This window comes from Nerophis lumbriciformis, linkage group LG31, assembly GCF_033978685.3.
Source record: "Nerophis lumbriciformis linkage group LG31, RoL_Nlum_v2.1, whole genome shotgun sequence".
Classification (NCBI taxonomy): Eukaryota; Metazoa; Chordata; class Actinopteri; order Syngnathiformes; family Syngnathidae; genus Nerophis; species Nerophis lumbriciformis.
Window position 1 is genome coordinate 23841469 of NC_084578.2, and position 17538 is coordinate 23859006.

Below are 17538 nucleotides of genomic sequence, written 5' to 3' on the forward strand. Positions count from 1 at the left end.
CCTGTGCTCCAGCGGTCGGCGACTCGATGGAGGACTTCACCCCGTTCATCGATACGATCGGAGGCCCGGCGGCGGAGGAGGACAACCCAGACACTGGTGAAGACAGCGGTCCGGCGGGGGACAGCGCGACGGCGGACAACGAGGTGACTGTCGGCAGCAACACCCCGGTCTGCAGTAGAGACGGCGGAGCGGCGGTCCTCGCGGCCTCACCCCGGTCCCTGACGGTCGGGGCCGCATCGCCGGGACCCACGGCCTATACAGGATTCAGGGGCCTCTTCATCTATCCCTGGTCTTTGTTTTCAGCTACTCCAAAGCCCGCGAAAACGAAAACAACAACCCCTCCCTCTCCAACTCCGCCCCTCACCAAAGCCCGTGAAAAAAGACCACCCCCACCCCCACACCCCCTACTTGCCCCCCCCTCTTCAACTCCGCCCCTTCTCCTTCACCTGGCTGACGAACGAACAATAGGCCTCTCTCCACCTCCTCTCCCTCCACGTCCCACAAGCCTCTACATCAAAACAGAGAACTGGACTGCTCTTTATCTTCATCTCCAACTTCAACTTCAATAACAACCAACATAGCCATCCCTCCTTTTTCTGGACATTACCACTACACAGCGGACTCTGATGCTCTTTTTGTTTCCAGTGGACTACACATCATCCACCTTAATGTGAACAGCCTCTCTGGAACCAAACTCGACCAAATCAGAGAAATGTTCCTCAACAAGAAGGTAGAAATCCAGTGTTTCTCTGAAACCAAATTAGATCAAAGTGTTTCTGACTCAGAGATAGAGATAGAAAACTTCTCGGTTATCAGAAAGGACAGGAATAAACATCGTGGGGGTGTTTGTATGTATATTCACCAGGATATAAAATACATAACTCACACTGATCTCAACCACAATGCCCTTGAATCTGTGTGGGCGGAAATCAAATTTAAAAACGCTAAGCCGGTACTGACAGGGACTGTATAAAGACCCCCTAATCAGAGTGATTTCTTTGGGGCTCTCGAGGAGTGCTTGGCTGGGGTAGACAACGTGGAGAAAATTATAACTGGAGATCTGAACACATATATTCAACGCAGAGATGCGCCTGTCTTCAGATGCTACAGCAAGCTTTGTAATCTACACGGTCTTTCCCAGCTAATAACACTACCTACAAGGGTGTGTGATTCCACCCAATCAACCATAGATCTCATTCTCACTTCAGACCGGCCTAAAATAAAAAATTGTGGGGTCATGATCTGTGGTCTTAGAGATTACTATCTAACCTTCTGCACCCGCAAAATAGCTAAACCCATAGCCAACCGCCACATAACAGTTCAATCCAGATTTAGTGATAATTTCAACCTAAAATTAGGTGAGTGGGACTGATCCCCTGTGCTCACGAGCAACCTGGTCGATGATGCTTGGGATCGCTTCAAAACAGCGTTCCTAACATTACTAAATGACATGGTTCCCGTGAGAACAGTCAGGATCAAAGCCCGCTCTGAACCATGGATGAATCCGGACCTATTAGCTGCCATAAAAGACAGAGACAGAAAATACTCCTAATACTAAAAGTGTAAAACCGAAGTAGATACTCAACCCAATAATAACCTCAAATCACTCCTTTCAACACTCAAAAAGCAATGCAATAAAATAAGAAATAAGACAACCAACCTGACTAAATCCTTAAAAAAAAATTACATTAACGACAAAATAGAGGAAAACACAAATAAGCCACGTGAGCTCTGGAAAATCCTCAACAACCAGCTTCCTGGTTGCAGCCAGAACCTTAAAACCAGACTCACCAACATCAACATCAAGGAGGGTGACTCCCTCATTACAGACAAAATGGAGGTAGTAAGCAGACTTAACACCTTTTTCACCAGCATAGCCACAACTCTAGTCAACAGGCTGTCCCACCACTCTGGTCGCTTTGGTGTAGAACACATTAAAGCCTTCTACAGAAAGCTAGGAGTATCCAACAATGATTTCAAATTAGAAATGGCCTCAGCTGACGAGGTGCTTAAAAAATTGAGCGAGCGCCACCCAAACAAGGCCAACGGCCTTGACAATATCCCCTCCAGATTCCTCAGGGACTCTGCCACCACCATTGCCCCAATCATCACGCACATAATAAACCTCTCAATTACACAAGGCCAAGTACCAAAAGATTTCAAGATAGCAAGAGTAACTCCCCTCTTTAAAAAAGGTAGCAAATTAGAACCTGGCAACTACCAACCTGCTTCTATTCTCAGTTCCATTTCTAAAGTAATGGAAAAAATAGTTTATGAACAGGTCGATAGTTACCTTGCCACAAATAAACTAATGTACAAATTCCTATCCGGTTTCAGAACTAACCACTCCACTGACACATTCCTTCTCTATCTGACCGACCACATCAAACATGAGGTGGACGAGGGCCAATACTGCGGCATGGTCATGCTGGACCTTCAGAAGGCCTTTGACACCGTTAACCACGCTATACTGTTGGATAAGCTCAGAGCAATCGGATTTGATAAAACCTCATCGAGCTGGATGCAATCTTACTTGGAGGGGAGGAAACAGGTGGTAGAGGTGAACGGCACCGTGTCCCCCCCCCCCTCTCAGTAAGCTGTGGAGTCCCCCAAGGCAGTATATTAGGGCCTTTAATGTTCCTAATATACATAAACGACTTGTCATCAGCATGCGACCGTGAATTGTTCTTGTTTGCGGATGACTCGGCCCTGCTGGTATCCGGCAAGGACAAGTCACAGGTGGAGAAAACCCTCAGTGCTGAACTCTGTAGAATTTGCACCTAGCTCGCTGACAACAAGCTATCCATACACTTGGGTAAAACGAAATCCATCCTATTTGGGTCCCACATCAACCTTAGGAAAGTCAGTGACTTCACTATAAAAGTGGGTGACATTGTTATCACCAGGAAAGATGAGGTCACCCTACCGAGGTTCCATTCTAGAGGCTAATCTTTCCTGTGATAAAATGGCAACCAAGGTAATCAAAAAGGTCAACCAACGAACAAGATTTCTCTATAGAATCTCCTCTCTGGTCAACAAAAGCACCATGAAGATTCTAGCGGGAACTCTCATTCAACCATTTTTCGATTACGCATGCACCTCCTGGTACCCCAGCACCTCCAAAACCCTCAAATCTAGACTCCAAACATCCCAAAACAAGCTAGTCAGATTACTTCTAGACCTCCATCCCAGATCACACCTCACTCCTACCCACTTCTCCAAAGTGGGCTGGCTCAGGGTGGAGGACAGAGTAAAACAACTTTCACTGAGCCTAGTCTATAAAATCCGCTACACCTCCCTGATACCGAAGTACATGTCAAACTACTTCCTTAACGTAAATGACCGCCATAACCACAACACCAGGGGGAGCTCCACTAACCACGTTAAACCCAGATTCCGATCTAACAAAGGTCTTAACTCATTCTCTTTCTATGCCACATCAATATGGAATGCACTCCCAACAGGTGTTAAAGAAAGAGCATCTCTATCCTCCTTCAAAACCGCACTAAAAGAACACCTCCAGGCAACTTCAACCCTAAACTAACACCCTCCCTTCCACATCCTACCTCCCCTGATTGTAAATAATCAAATGTAAATAATCAAATGTAGATACTTATTCTTATGCTTTCTGATATCTCTCTCTCTCTATGTCCACTACTTGCTGTACATATCCTACCAAGGCAGTCCTACACTGTTCCAATGTCCATTTCTCTGATGATGCAATTGTTGATGACTGAAGTGTTGATATCAACCAAACCTACCCCCCGGCTCCCCCCTCCACATCATACACCCCGGATTGTAAATAATGTAAATAATTCAATGTATATACTCTGATGATTATCTTATGTGATGACTGTATTATGATGATAGTATATGTCTGTATCATGAATCAATTTAAGTGGACCCCGACTTAAACAAGTTGAAAAACGTATTCGGGTGTTACCATTTAGAGGTCAACTGTACAGAATATGCATTGCACTGTGCATTCTACTAATAAAAAGTGTCAATCAATCAATCAATCAGTATTTTCTCAATTTGATGCAATATCCACTTTGCAAGTCTTGCAAGTTGCCCTGTTATCTTCCTATCTTGTGAATAATTCTAACGTTTGTGCTGCTGATCAGCGCCGTGCGTGGTGACGTCATGCGTGCCCACAAGTGTTGATAAGGGAATTGGGACAGGCTAAATTTAGGTAACTTTTTCTATCTCCTTCCAAGGGGTGAGCAGCGCCATCCCTAGTGCTATCCACAAAAAAACGACAAGATGCCTACGTGCAGAGTCATTACTAGGCATTCTGAGCAGCTTCCTTAGCCTGCTACCATCGCTATTTCGTCACAGGACTGGAGAGGTATGGTCTGGTGTGGTTGTGAGCTCTCTGGGCTAGGTAACTGCATGTCATACCAGCACACAAATGTTTTAGATGTTGAGCGATCGTGCAGTCCTCTCACCACCAACTCGCCTTCAAAGTGTCATTGCGCCACTGGTGAAAGACTGCAATGTGTGACGCAACCCTGAAAGGTGCAGTACAGTGGAAAAACAAGTTGACTTTATATGCTTATTTGTATTTGATTGTATCCATTAAACCATGTACAATTTTTTTACAATTCGCAAAGTATGTGAAAATACCGTCTAAATATCACAAAATGCCACAAATTCAGTCAGCCATTTTGAATATTTCGCTCCGAACACCTACGGTAATTTCCGTAGATTCTACGGCCCTGGAGTAACGTTTCTGCACTCTGACCATGTTATTATTATTCATACTGGAAATACGCAAACATTTAAAAGAGATGTGCTGTTTATCACTCACAGTCCTTATGTAAGTCAAGAACACATATGCTTGGCTTTTCGATGCATTCGAAATCGTAAATAAATAGTTAACACATCTGTTGCGCTCATTATACCCACTAAAAACATCCAGAAACCACCAAAACTTTATTTTTATTTATTTATTTATTTTTGTCATAAAAAATACAATCATGTGTGCTTACGGACTGTACCCCTGCAGACTGTATTCATCTATATTGATATATAATGTAGGAACCAGAAATATTAATAACAGAAAGAAACAACCCTTTTGCGCGAATGAGTGTGAATGAGTGTAAATGGGGGAGGGAGGTTTTTAGGGTTGGTGCACTAATTGTAAGTGTATCTTGTGTTTTTTATGTTAAATTAATTAAAAAAAAACAAAAAACAAAACTTTTTTTTTTTAAATGTTTTAATTTCTTGTGCGGCCCGGTACCAATCGATCCACGGACGGGGACCGGGCCGCGGCCCGTTGGTTGGGGACCCCTGCTCTACACAGCACCCAGCATTGTCCCACCCACAGAACCATCTGATTGGTTACACGCAGAGCGGTAACAGCCAATCAGCAGTGCGTATTCAGAGCAGTAACAGCCAATCAGCAGTGCGTATTCAGAGCGCATGTCATCAGTGCTCCAGCGTTGTGATGAGCAGGTAGGTGTTTAGCAGGTGAACATCAGGCAGCGGACTCTCCCCAAATTATAATAAACACCTCCCAGTCAACTACTAGTAACATCAATATGAGCCCGTTGACCTAAACGGCAGCTCAGCTCGCTCGCAGTCCTGGCTTGAGATGAAGGCTAATTAGCTTTTAGCGTAACGTTAGCTAATTTTGCGGTGTGTGTGTGTGTGTGCGTGTGTGTGTGTGTGTGTGTGTGTGTGTGTGTGTGTGTGTGTGTGTGTGTGTGTGTGTGTATGTGTGTGTGTTACGGACAGCAAAGCCCTGTCTGTCTGTTATTTCACTTTACCTTTTTCTGTGTTGATTGAGCTGTGTTGAAGCAGCAAAAAAGGACATTGTGTTAAATGAAGAGTTTCTGTCTCTGATAGTTGATATAATAATGTAACTGCATCATTAAGCCTACACCTACTCTATGGTGTTCAGGGATGAATAGTCTCTCCTATTGCTATTGTACTATTTTTTCAGCTATAGTTACATTAATCATTAGTAATGGAGCAGCCTAGTTTTGAATGGCAGGGTCCCTGCTATCACATGTTCATAAAAATATAACATTTGCATAATAAAAATAAACTACAGGCTTCCCAAATGCTGTAATAAATTAAGCATGATGAGTTGACTTAAAACTGTTTAATGTTGCAGTTTTTATATGTAGAAGAAAAGTTTTGTCATTTTACAACAACTTGAGGCAGTTTAATGTTGATTAACGTGGGCAGAATTATTATAGTGTTCCCAATGTTAAAAGGATAAAGCTATTGTTTACAAATTTGGTAAATAAATAATCAAAAAATGTATATTTTGTTGTTTTCTTACTGTACCGAAAATTAACCAAACCGTGACCTCTAAACAGAGGTACGTACCGAACCAAAATGTTTGTGTATCGTTACACCCCTAGTTATTCGTCAATAAAACACTGTTTTTCATCACGTGAAAAACCTGAAATAAGTTGACTGACCTGTCAAAGTGAAGCTTATCAGTTTCCGAGGATGTTCAACCCCCACCTGCTCTGAAAGACACTCCACCTGCAAAACATTGATAAAAATATGATATTAATACAAATGCATGCCACTAGAAACCATGTATTAGAGGGGTATGGTTTTTTTTACATTTAAAACACTTCTTTGTGGTCTAAATAACATGTAATGGCGGTTCTTGGGTCAACATTTTGCAGAGATTATTATTTTTTTATAGACGATCTTAAAGCAACTTTCTGACCATTTCTTCATGATGCGGTGTTTTGTGAGCAGTCTTAATTACGTGCCTCCAGTTCGACTGCATCTTCTCCCCGTCAGCCGTGATGTAATTTTTAGGGCTTCCATATCGAGTCTACTAACACAGTGGTTCTCAACCTTTTTTCAGTGATGCACCCCCTGTGAACATTTTTTTAATTCAAGTACCCCCTAATCAGAGCAAAGCATTTTTGGTTGAAAAAAAAGAGATAAAGAAGTAAAATACAGCACTATGTCATCAGTTTCTGATTTATTAAATTGTATAACAGTGCAAAATATTGCTCATTTGTAGTGGTCTTTCTTGAACTATTTGGAAAAAAAAGATATAAAAATAACTAAAAACTTGTTGAAAAATAAACAAGTGATTCAATTATAAATGAAGATTTCTACACATAGAAGTAATCATCAACTTAAAGTGCCCTCTTTGGGGATTGTAATAGAGATCCATCTGGATTCATGAACTTAATTCTAAACATTTCTTCACAAAAAAAGAAATCTTTAACATCAATATTTATGGAACATGTCCACAAAAAATCTGAATATTGCATTGTTGCATTTCTTTTCACAGTTCTTTTTGACAGACATTTTAGTGAGGGTCAAACCATCATGGCATGGGGGAAACTCTGGGTTTATGGTAATGAATGGAATAGCCTACTTGATTTGATGTTCAGTTTATGAACTTACATTCATATTTTGTTGAAGTATTATTCAATAAATATATTTATAAAGGATTTTTGAATTGTTGCTATTTTTAGAATATTTAAAAAAAATCTCACGTACCCCTTGGCATACCTTCAAGTACCCCCAGGGGTACGCGTACCCCCATTTGAGAACCACTGTACTAACAGATATACGTTTGAACCATACGCTACTTTGTATTAGAAATGGAAACAACGGAAGATGCTTGTGCATACACGAGCCAGTCTGCCCCACCACAAGAGGAGACGAGGTGACATCATACGAAAATATGGTGTTAACTTTCACTGTTAAAGTTAAAGTTAAAGTACCAATGATTGTCACACACACACTAGGTGTGGCGAAATTATTCTCTGCATTTAACCCATCACCCTTGATCACCCCCTGGGAGGTGAGGGGAGCAGTGGGCAGCAGCGGTGGCCGCGCCCGGGAATCATTTTTGGTGATTTAACCCCCAATTCCAACCCTTGATACTGAGTGCCAAGCAGGGAGGTAATGGGTCCCATTTTTATAGTCTTTGGTATGACTCGGCCGGGGTTTGAACCCACAACCTACCGATCTCAGGGCGGACACTCTAACCACTAGGCCACTGAGTAGTTAAGCTGATGACACTCAACTTTACATGACCCTAAAGCTGTCCCACACGCCAGATTGTAGTCATCTGGAGGCTTGTCCTAATGAAACTAAACAATGGATGTCCAGCAACTTTTTGCATCTTAATGCCAAGAAAACAGAGATGCTGATTATTAGTCCTGCTAGACACGAGCACTTGCTTACAGATACCACCTTAAATTTCGACAATAAAACAATTGTCCAAAGCAAGTTGGTAAAAAATCTCGGCATTATTTTTCACCCAAATTTCTCGTTTCTGTCATGACTTGGACTATGGCTTGGTTTGTTCTCCCGAGGTGCAAGTGAATTGGACTGGATATGACTTGAAGGTAAATACATGATTTAATAATAACACTCAAAGAAACAAAAGGCGCGCTCAAGGCGGATGTACAAACTTGACTAACGAAAACAAAAGACTTGCACGGGGGCAAAAAACTATGAACAACAAAATACACTAACTATGGCAATAATAAACAAAACTTACTTGGCATGGACATGAAGTGCGCAGAGGTGGACAGAGTGTGACAGGTGTATGAATACGGGGGTGTCGTCACGACGAACAACAGAAAATGAATGAACTTAAATACTATGGACATGATTAGTGAAAGCAGGTGCGTGACTCAAAACGTGAAACAGGTGCGTGACGTGACAGGTGAAAACTAATGGTTGCTATGGTGACAAACAAGAGTGCACAATGAGTCCAAACGTGGAACAGGTGAAACTAATGGGTAATCATGCAAACAAGACAAGGGAGTGAAAAGCCAGAAACTAAACAAAACATGACTTAAAACAAAACATGATTACACAGACATGACAGAGCCCCTCCCTTTAAGGACAGATACCAGATGTCCATAAAAAAATTAACAAGAGTCATGGGAGGGCGGGAGGGGGACATGGCGGTGGGTCGCCAGACCACGTGTCCCCGTATCCACCGGGGCAGAGTTAGGTGGCGGCGGCGAGTGGAACGCCGCTGCAGCAGGCGAGGCGGGCGCCCAGGGAATGGCCACATTCGTGGCCGACTGGGAGGTGGGCGCACTTGGCGTGGCGGGCGACCAGGTAGCGGCCATATCCGTGGCTGACGAGGAGGAAGGCGCGTCGTCATCGTGGCAGGCGTGGAAGCTCGGCGTGGTGAGTCAGGCGGCGAAGCTCGGCGTGGCGCGTCAGGCGGCAAAGCTCGGCGTGGCGCGTCAGGCGGCGAAGCTCGGCGTGGCGCGTCAGGCGGCAAAGCTCGGCGTGGGTCTTGGTCTTGGCATGGCGGGTCTTGGTCTTGGTCTTGGCATGGCGGGTCTTGGTCTTGGTCTTGGCATGGCGGGTCTTGGTCTTGGTATGGCGGGTCTTGGTCTTGGCATGGCGGGTCTTGGTCTTGGTGTGGGTCTTGGTCTTGGTCTTGGTCTTGGTGTGGGTCTTGGTCTTGGTGTGGGTCTTGGTCTTGGTCTTGGCATGGCGGGTCTTGGTATGGCGGGTCTTGGTCTTGGTCTTGGCATGGCGGGTCTTGGTCTTGGCATGGCGGCACTTGGCGTCGTGGAGCTGCGACTGGCGGCACTTGGCGTCGTGGAGCTGCGACTGGCGGCACTTGGCGTCGTGGAGCTGCGACTGGCGGCACTTGGCGTCGTGGAGCTGCGACTGGCGGCACTTGGCGTCGTGGATCTTGGTCTTGGACTTGGCGTGGAGGGTCTTGGTCTTGGACTTGGCGTGGAGAGTCTTGGTCTTGGCGTGGAGGGTCTTGGTCTTGGTCTTGGCGTCGTGGAGCTGGTGCTAGCCTTGGTGCGAGACAGGTGCTAGCCGTGGAGCTGCGACAGGTGCTAGCCGTGGAGCTGCGACAGGGGCTAGCCTTGGCTCTGGTGCTAGCCTTGGTGCAGCTACTGGTGCTAGCCTTGGTGCAGGTGGAGGTGGCCTAGCTGGGTGTTGCGGCTTGGCATGGTGAAAGACCGGTGGTGGTGGCCGTGCTGGAGGCTGTGGCTTGGCAGGTCGGAAGACTGGTGGTGGCGGCCGTGCTGGAGGCTGTGGCTTGGCATGGTGATGCCGAGCCACCCCACCAACACAGCTCCCGACCCCAGCCCCCCCCTCAAGGGGCGGATACCAGACGCGCTCCCTGCGGTCTGGAACTCTCTCTAGGGGTGGGCGGAGGGAGGTCTGGAGGGAGGCTGAAATTTCCCCTTTAAGTTGTCCACAATGTTGTTGTTTTTTATCCCCCACCTGGGGTTGTGTGGGCGGAAAAAAAGAAAAAAATTGTGACGGGGGCGGGACTTGAGTCTTGGGGGGCGGGGCATGAGTCTTGGGGGGCGGGGCATGCAATTTGGGACGTGGCTTGGACTGATTAGACCTGATTTCTAAAAACATGTTTTGATAATGATTTATCAAAGTCATGCCATTAGAGTCTTTTGTTGGAGGCGGGTGTTCAAAAGAAAAAGAGTTGAAAAAAAAATCCTGGGCTGTGATGTCATCCTGGGGAAGCCGGGCAGACTGTTGCTTGCTTCCGCCCGGAGGGGGCGGGGCTTGTGGGAGCGGCGTGTCCCGCTGGCTCGCGGAAGTCCTTCCTGGCGTCCCTCGCCTTTGGCGGCGCTTCCATGGCTGGGATGACGCGCCAACGTCCCCGGGCCAAACGGAGCTGATCGGCACCAGTTTGCCGGTCGGACCCCACATGAGATCCTTGCGCTCCGTGGGGGAATAGCGGAGCGTCTCAGCTTCCATGGCGCGCAGGACCTCCCACGTTCCTTCGTCCAATCTTGCGGGAGAACTTCTTTGCTGACGACATCTGTCATGACTTGGACTATGGCTTGGTTTGTTCTCCCGAGGTGCAAGTGAATTGGACTGGATATGACTTGAAGGTAAATACATGATTTAATAATAACACTCAAAGAAACAAAAGGCGCGCTCAAGGCGGATGTACAAACTTGACTAACGAAAACAAAAGACTTGCACGGGGGCAAAAAACTATGAACAACAAAATACACTAACTATGGCAATAATAAACAAAACTTACTTGGCATGGACATGAAGTGCGCAGAGGTGGACAGAGTGTGACAGGTGTATGAATACGGGGGTGTCGTCACGACGAACAACAGAAAATGAATGAACTTAAATACTATGGACATGATTAGTGAAAGCAGGTGCGTGACTCAAAACGTGAAACAGGTGCGTGACGTGACAGGTGAAAACTAATGGTTGCTATGGTGACAAACAAGAGTGCACAATGAGTCCAAACGTGGAACAGGTGAAACTAATGGGTAATCATGCAAACAAGACAAGGGAGTGAAAAGCCAGAAACTAAACAAAACATGACTTAAAACAAAACATGATTACACAGACATGACAGAGCCCCTCCCTTCAAGGACAGATACCAGATGTCCATAAAAAAATTAACAAGAGTCATGGGAGGGCGGGAGGGGGACATGGCGGTGGGTCGCCAGACCACGTGTCCCCGTATCCACCGGGGCAGAGTTAGGTGGCGGCGGCGAGTGGAACGCCGCTGCAGCAGGCGAGGCGGGCGCCCAGGGAATGGCCACATTCGTGGCCGACTGGGAGGTGGGCGCACTTGGCGTGGCGGGCGACCAGGTAGCGGCCATATCCGTGGCTGACGAGGAGGAAGGCGCGTCGTCATCGTGGCAGGCGTGGAAGCTCGGCGTGGTGAGTCAGGCGGCGAAGCTCGGCGTGGCGCGTCAGGCGGCAAAGCTCGGCGTGGCGCGTCAGGCGGCGAAGCTCGGCGTGGCGCGTCAGGCGGCAAAGCTCGGCGTGGGTCTTGGTCTTGGCATGGCGGGTCTTGGTCTTGGTCTTGGCATGGCGGGTCTTGGTCTTGGTCTTGGCATGGCGGGTCTTGGTCTTGGTATGGCGGGTCTTGGTCTTGGCATGGCGGGTCTTGGTCTTGGTGTGGGTCTTGGTCTTGGTCTTGGTGTGGGTCTTGGTCTTGGTGTGGGTCTTGGTCTTGGTCTTGGCATGGCGGGTCTTGGTATGGCGGGTCTTGGTCTTGGTCTTGGCATGGCGGGTCTTGGTCTTGGCATGGCGGGTCTTGGTCTTGGCATGGCGGCACTTGGCGTCGTGGAGCTGCGACTGGCGGCACTTGGCGTCGTGGAGCTGCGACTGGCGGCACTTGGCGTCGTGGAGCTGCGACTGGCGGCACTTGGCGTCGTGGATCTTGGTCTTGGACTTGGCGTGGAGGGTCTTGGTCTTGGACTTGGTGTGGAGAGTCTTGGTCTTGGCGTGGAGGGTCTTGGTCTTGGTCTTGGCGTCGTGGAGCTGGTGCTAGCCTTGGTGCGAGACAGGTGCTAGCCGTGGAGCTGCGACAGGTGCTAGCCGTGGAGCTGCGACAGGGGCTAGCCTTGGCTCTGGTGCTAGCCTTGGTGCAGCTACTGGTGCTAGCCTTGGTGCAGGTGGAGGTGGCCTAGCTGGGTGTTGCGGCTTGGCATGGTGAAAGACCGGTGGTGGTGGCCGTGCTGGAGGCTGTGGCTTGGCAGGTCGGAAGACTGGTGGTGGCGGCCGTGCTGGAGGCTGTGGCTTGGCATGGTGATGCCGAGCCACCCCACCAACACAGCTCCCGACCCCAGCCCCCCCCTCAAGGGGCGGATACCAGACGCGCTCCCTGCGGTCTGGAACTCTCTCTAGGGGTGGGCGGAGGGAGGTCTGGAGGGAGGCTGAAATTTCCCCTTTAAGTTGTCCACAATGTTGTTGTTTTTTATCCCCCACCTGGGGTTGTGTGGGCGGAAAAAAAGAAAAAAATTGTGACGGGGGCGGGACTTGAGTCTTGGGGGGCGGGGCATGAGTCTTGGGGGGTGGGGCATGCAATTTGGGACGTGGCTTGGACTGATTAGACCTGATTTCTAAAAACATGTTTTGATAATGATTTATCAAAGTCATGCCATTAGAGTCTTTTGTTGGAGGCGGGTGTTCAAAAGAAAAAGAGTTGAAAAAAAAATCCTGGGCTGTGATGTCATCCTGGGGAAGCCGGGCAGACTGTTGCTTGCTTCCGCCCGGAGGGGGCGGGGCTTGTGGGAGCGGCGTGTCCCGCTGGCTCGCGGAAGTCCTTCCTGGCGTCCCTCGCCTTTGGCGGCGCTTCCATGGCTGGGATGACGCGCCAACGTCCCCGGGCCAAACGGAGCTGATCGGCACCAGTTTGCCGGTCGGACCCCACATGAGATCCTGGCGCTCCGTGGGGGAATAGCGGAGCGTCTCAGCTTCCATGGCGCGCAGGACCTCCCACGTTCCTTCGTCCAATCTTGCGGGAGAACTTCTTTGCTGACGACATCTGTCATGACTTGGACTATGGCTTGGTTTGTTCTCCCGAGGTGCAAGTGAATTGGACTGGATATGACTTGAAGGTAAATACATGATTTAATAATAACACTCAAAGAAACAAAAGGCGCGCTCAAGGCGGATGTACAAACTTGACTAACGAAAACAAAAGACTTGCACGGGGGCAAAAAACTATGAACAACAAAATACACTAACTATGGCAATAATAAACAAAACTTACTTGGCATGGACATGAAGTGCGCAGAGGTGGACAGAGTGTGACAGGTGTATGAATACGGGGGTGTCGTCACGACGAACAACAGAAAATGAATGAACTTAAATACTATGGACATGATTAGTGAAAGCAGGTGCGTGACTCAAAACGTGAAACAGATGCGTGACGTGACAGGTGAAAACTAATGGTTGCTATGGTGACAAACAAGAGTGCACAATGAGTCCAAACGTGGAACAGGTGAAACTAATGGGTAATCATGCAAATAAGACAAGGGAGTGAAAAGCCAGAAACTAAACAAAACATGACTTAAAACAAAACATGATTACACAGACATGACAGTTTCAGCACCACATTCAGAATGTTCGTTACTACAAGGGCCTTCTTTCCTCTCCGTAATGTTGCTAAAATTTGTCCCATTTTTTCAAATGACGCTGAGATCATTATACAAATCATTTTCAACTCATATTCAGTTCAGTATGCTACAAAGACAACATATTTGATGTTCAAACTGATAAACAGTTGTTTTTTTTCAAATAATCATTAACTTTAGAATTTGATGCCAGCAACACGTGACAAAGAAGTTGGGAAAGGTGGCAATAAATACTGATAAAGTTGAGGAATGCTCATCAAATACTTATTTGGAACATCCCACAGGTGTGCAGGCTAATTGGGAACAGGTGGGTGCCATGATTAGGTATAAAAGCAGCTTCCCAAAAAATGCTCAGTCTTTCATAAGAAAGGATGGGGCGAGGTACACCCTGCGTGAGCAAATAGTCAAACAGTTTAAGAACAACGTTTCTCAAAGTGCAATTGCAAGAAATTTAGGGATTTCAACATCTACGGTCCATAATATCATCAAAAGGTTCAGAGAATCTGGAGAAATCACTGCACATAAGCGACATGGCCGAAAACTAACATTGAATGACCGTGACCTTCGATCCCTCAGATGGCACTGTTTTAAAAGCCGACATCCATCTTTAAAGGATATCACCACATGGGCTCAGGAACACTTCAGAAAACCACTGTCACTAAATACGGTTTGTCGCTGCATCTGTAAGTTCAAGTTAAAGCTCTACTATGCAAAGCGAAAGCCATTCATCAACAACATCCAGAAACGCTGCCGGCTTCTCTGGGCCCGAGATCATCTAAGATAGACTCATGCAAAGTGGAAAAGTGTTCAGTGGTCTGACGAGTCCACATTTCAAATTGTTTTTGGAAATATTCAACATCGTGTCATCCGGACCAAAGGGGAAGTGAACCATCCAGACTGTTATCGACGCAAAGTTCAAAAGCCAGCATCTGTGATGGTATGGGGGTGCATTAGTGCCCAAGGCATGGGTAACTTACACATCTGTGAAGGCACCATTAATGCTGAAAGGTACATACAGGTTTTGGAACAACATATGCTGCCATCTAAGCGCCGTCTTTTTCATGGACGCCCCTGCTTATTTCAGCAGGACAATGCCAAGCCACATTCAGCACGTGTTACAACAGCGTGGCTTCGTAAAAAAAGAGTACTTTCCTGGCCTGCCTGCAGTCCAGACCTGTCTCCCATCGAAAATGTGTGGCGCATTATGAAGCGTAAAATACGACAGCGGAGACCCCGCACTGTTGAACACCTGAAGCTCTACATAAAACAAGAATGGGAACGAATTCCACTTTCAAAGCTTCAACAATTAGTTTCCTCAGTTTCCAATCTTTATTGAGTGTTGTTAAAAGAAAAGGTGATGTAACACAGTGGTGAACATGCCCTTTCCCAACTACTTTGGCACGTGCTGCAGCCATGAAATTCTAAGTTTATTATTTGCAAAAAAAAATAAAGTTTATGAGTTTGAACATCAAGTATCTTGTCTTTGTAGTGCATTCAATTGAATATGGGTTGAGAAGGATTTGCAAATCATTGTATTCCGTTTATATTTACATCTAACACAATTTCCCAACTCATATGGAAACGGGGTTTGTAGTAGGAAATGTGGCTGCTATACTTTTGACTAGGACAAGAAATCATATTACACCTATACTCAGCCACCTGCACAAGCTCCCAGTACATTTCAGGTGTGAATTTAAGGTTGTGTTACTTATGTAACCCACCTATACCCAATGCATTTTTTGGCAAGGGCTCCTGAGTTCCTTCACTTAACTCAATAATAAACCTATAAAGAAATATATATTAACCTGCTGCTCTAAAGTCACCCCTTACCTTGAAACCACATCAAATTGTATAACCACATAAAAATGACAATGTAAATTTAACGTTGACATTTACTTGGTTAGTAACAAAGTTACATTTGGTGATCTCCTCTCCTGAGCTGTGGCCTTATCATGGTACAGGAGTTTGACTGTCCCATTGATCCTAGAAGCTATGTTGTCTGGGGGACGAGAAGCCCCCCTGGTCAGGTCTCCTAAGGCAAACAGGTCCAAGGTAAGGACCAGACAAAGAGCAGCTCGAAGACCTCTATGAAAAAACAAAATCTAAGAACAAGATTTCCCTCACCCGGACGCGGATCGCCCCCCCCCCCCTCTGGAGCCAGACCTAGAGGTGGGTAACGTGGGTCCTCACTCATAGGTGGGGGCATAAAGGTTGGGTGCAAGGATGGCTGGGTGGCAGCCGAAGACAGAGCCCTCGGCAGTTTAATCCTCGGCTACAGAAGCTAGCTTTTGGGACATGGATGGTAACCTTGCTGGGGGAACCCAAAACCAGTGAAGTTGGCACGTTGTGTATTTCGTAAATAAAAACAGAATACAATGATTTGCAAATCCTTTTCAATTTATATTCAATTGAATAGACTGCAAAGACAAGATATCTAATTCAAATAATCATTAACTTAGAATTTAATTGCAGCAACACATTGCAAAAAAGTTGGCATACGGGCATTTTAACCACTGTGTTACATAGCCTTTCCTTTTAACAACACTGTAATGAGAACTGATGAGACCAATTTTTTAAGCTTTTCAGGTGGAATTATTTTCCATTCTTGCTTGATGTACAGCTTAAGTTGTTCAACAGTCCGGGGTCTCCGTTGTGATATTTTAAGCTTCATATTGCGACAAACATTTGCGATGGGAGACAGGTCTGGACTACAGGTAAGCCAGTCGAGTACCCGCACTCCTTTACTATGAAGCCACGCTGTTGTAACACGTGGCTTGGCATAGTCTTGCTGAAATAAGCAGGGGCATCCAATATGACGTTGCTTGGATGGCAACATATGTTGCTCCAAAACCTGTGTGAAAGTTTCAGCATTAGTGGTGCCCTCACAGATGTGTAAGTTACCCATGCTTTGGGCACTAATACACCCCCATACCATCACAGATGCTGCCTTTTGAACTTTGCGCCTATAACAATCCGGATGGTTCTTTTCCTCTTTGTTCCGTAGGACACAACGTCCAGAGTTTCCAAAAACAATTTGAAATGTGGACCCGTTTGACCACTGAACACTTTTCCACTTTGCATTAGTCCATCTTAGATGAGCTCGGGCCCAGCGAAGCCGGCTGCGTTTTTGGGTGTTGTTAATAAATGGCTTTGGCCTTGCATAGTAGATTTTTAACTTACAATTACAGATGTAGCGACCAACTGTAGTTACTGACAGTGGTTTTCTGAAGTGTTCCTGAGCCCATGTGGCGATATCCTTTACACACTGATGTCGCTTTTTGATGCAGTACCGCCTGAGGGATCGAAGGTCACGGGCATTGCCGCTTACGTGCAGTGATTTCTCCATATTCTCTCAACTTTTTGATGAGATACGGACCGTAGATGGTGAAATCCCTAAATTCCTTGCAATAGCTGGTTGAGAAATGTTGTTCTTAAACTGTTCGACAATTTGCTCACACATTTGTTCACAAAGTGGTGACCCTTGCCCCATCCTTGTATGTGAATGACTGAGCATTTCATGGAAGCTGCTTTTATACACAAGCATGGCATCCACCTGTTCCCAATTAGCCTGTTCACCTGTGGGATGTTCCAAATAAGTGTTTGAAGAGCATTCCTCAACTTCTCAGTCTTTTTTGCCACTTGTGCCAGCTTTTTTGAAACATGTTGCAGGCATCAAATTCCAAATGAGCTA

At 46.3% G+C, this 17538-nt stretch overlaps 1 protein-coding gene across 7 annotated transcripts in view; it reads right to left on the bottom strand.

The window, feature by feature from the left end:
- hecw2a (HECT, C2 and WW domain containing E3 ubiquitin protein ligase 2a) overlaps positions 1 to 17538 on the bottom strand; it is a 246889-nt gene that overhangs the window by 181772 nt on the left and 47579 nt on the right. For all 7 annotated transcript variants that reach the window (XR_009811391.1, XM_061926412.1, XM_061926411.1 and 4 more), the window contains one exon: positions 6435 to 6501. Coding sequence is in view for 6 of the 7 variants with exons in the window: in XM_061926412.1 (XP_061782396.1) it covers positions 6435 to 6501 (67 nt within the window). In the remaining variant the exon portion in view is untranslated. The remainder of the gene's footprint in view (positions 1 to 6434; positions 6502 to 17538) is intronic.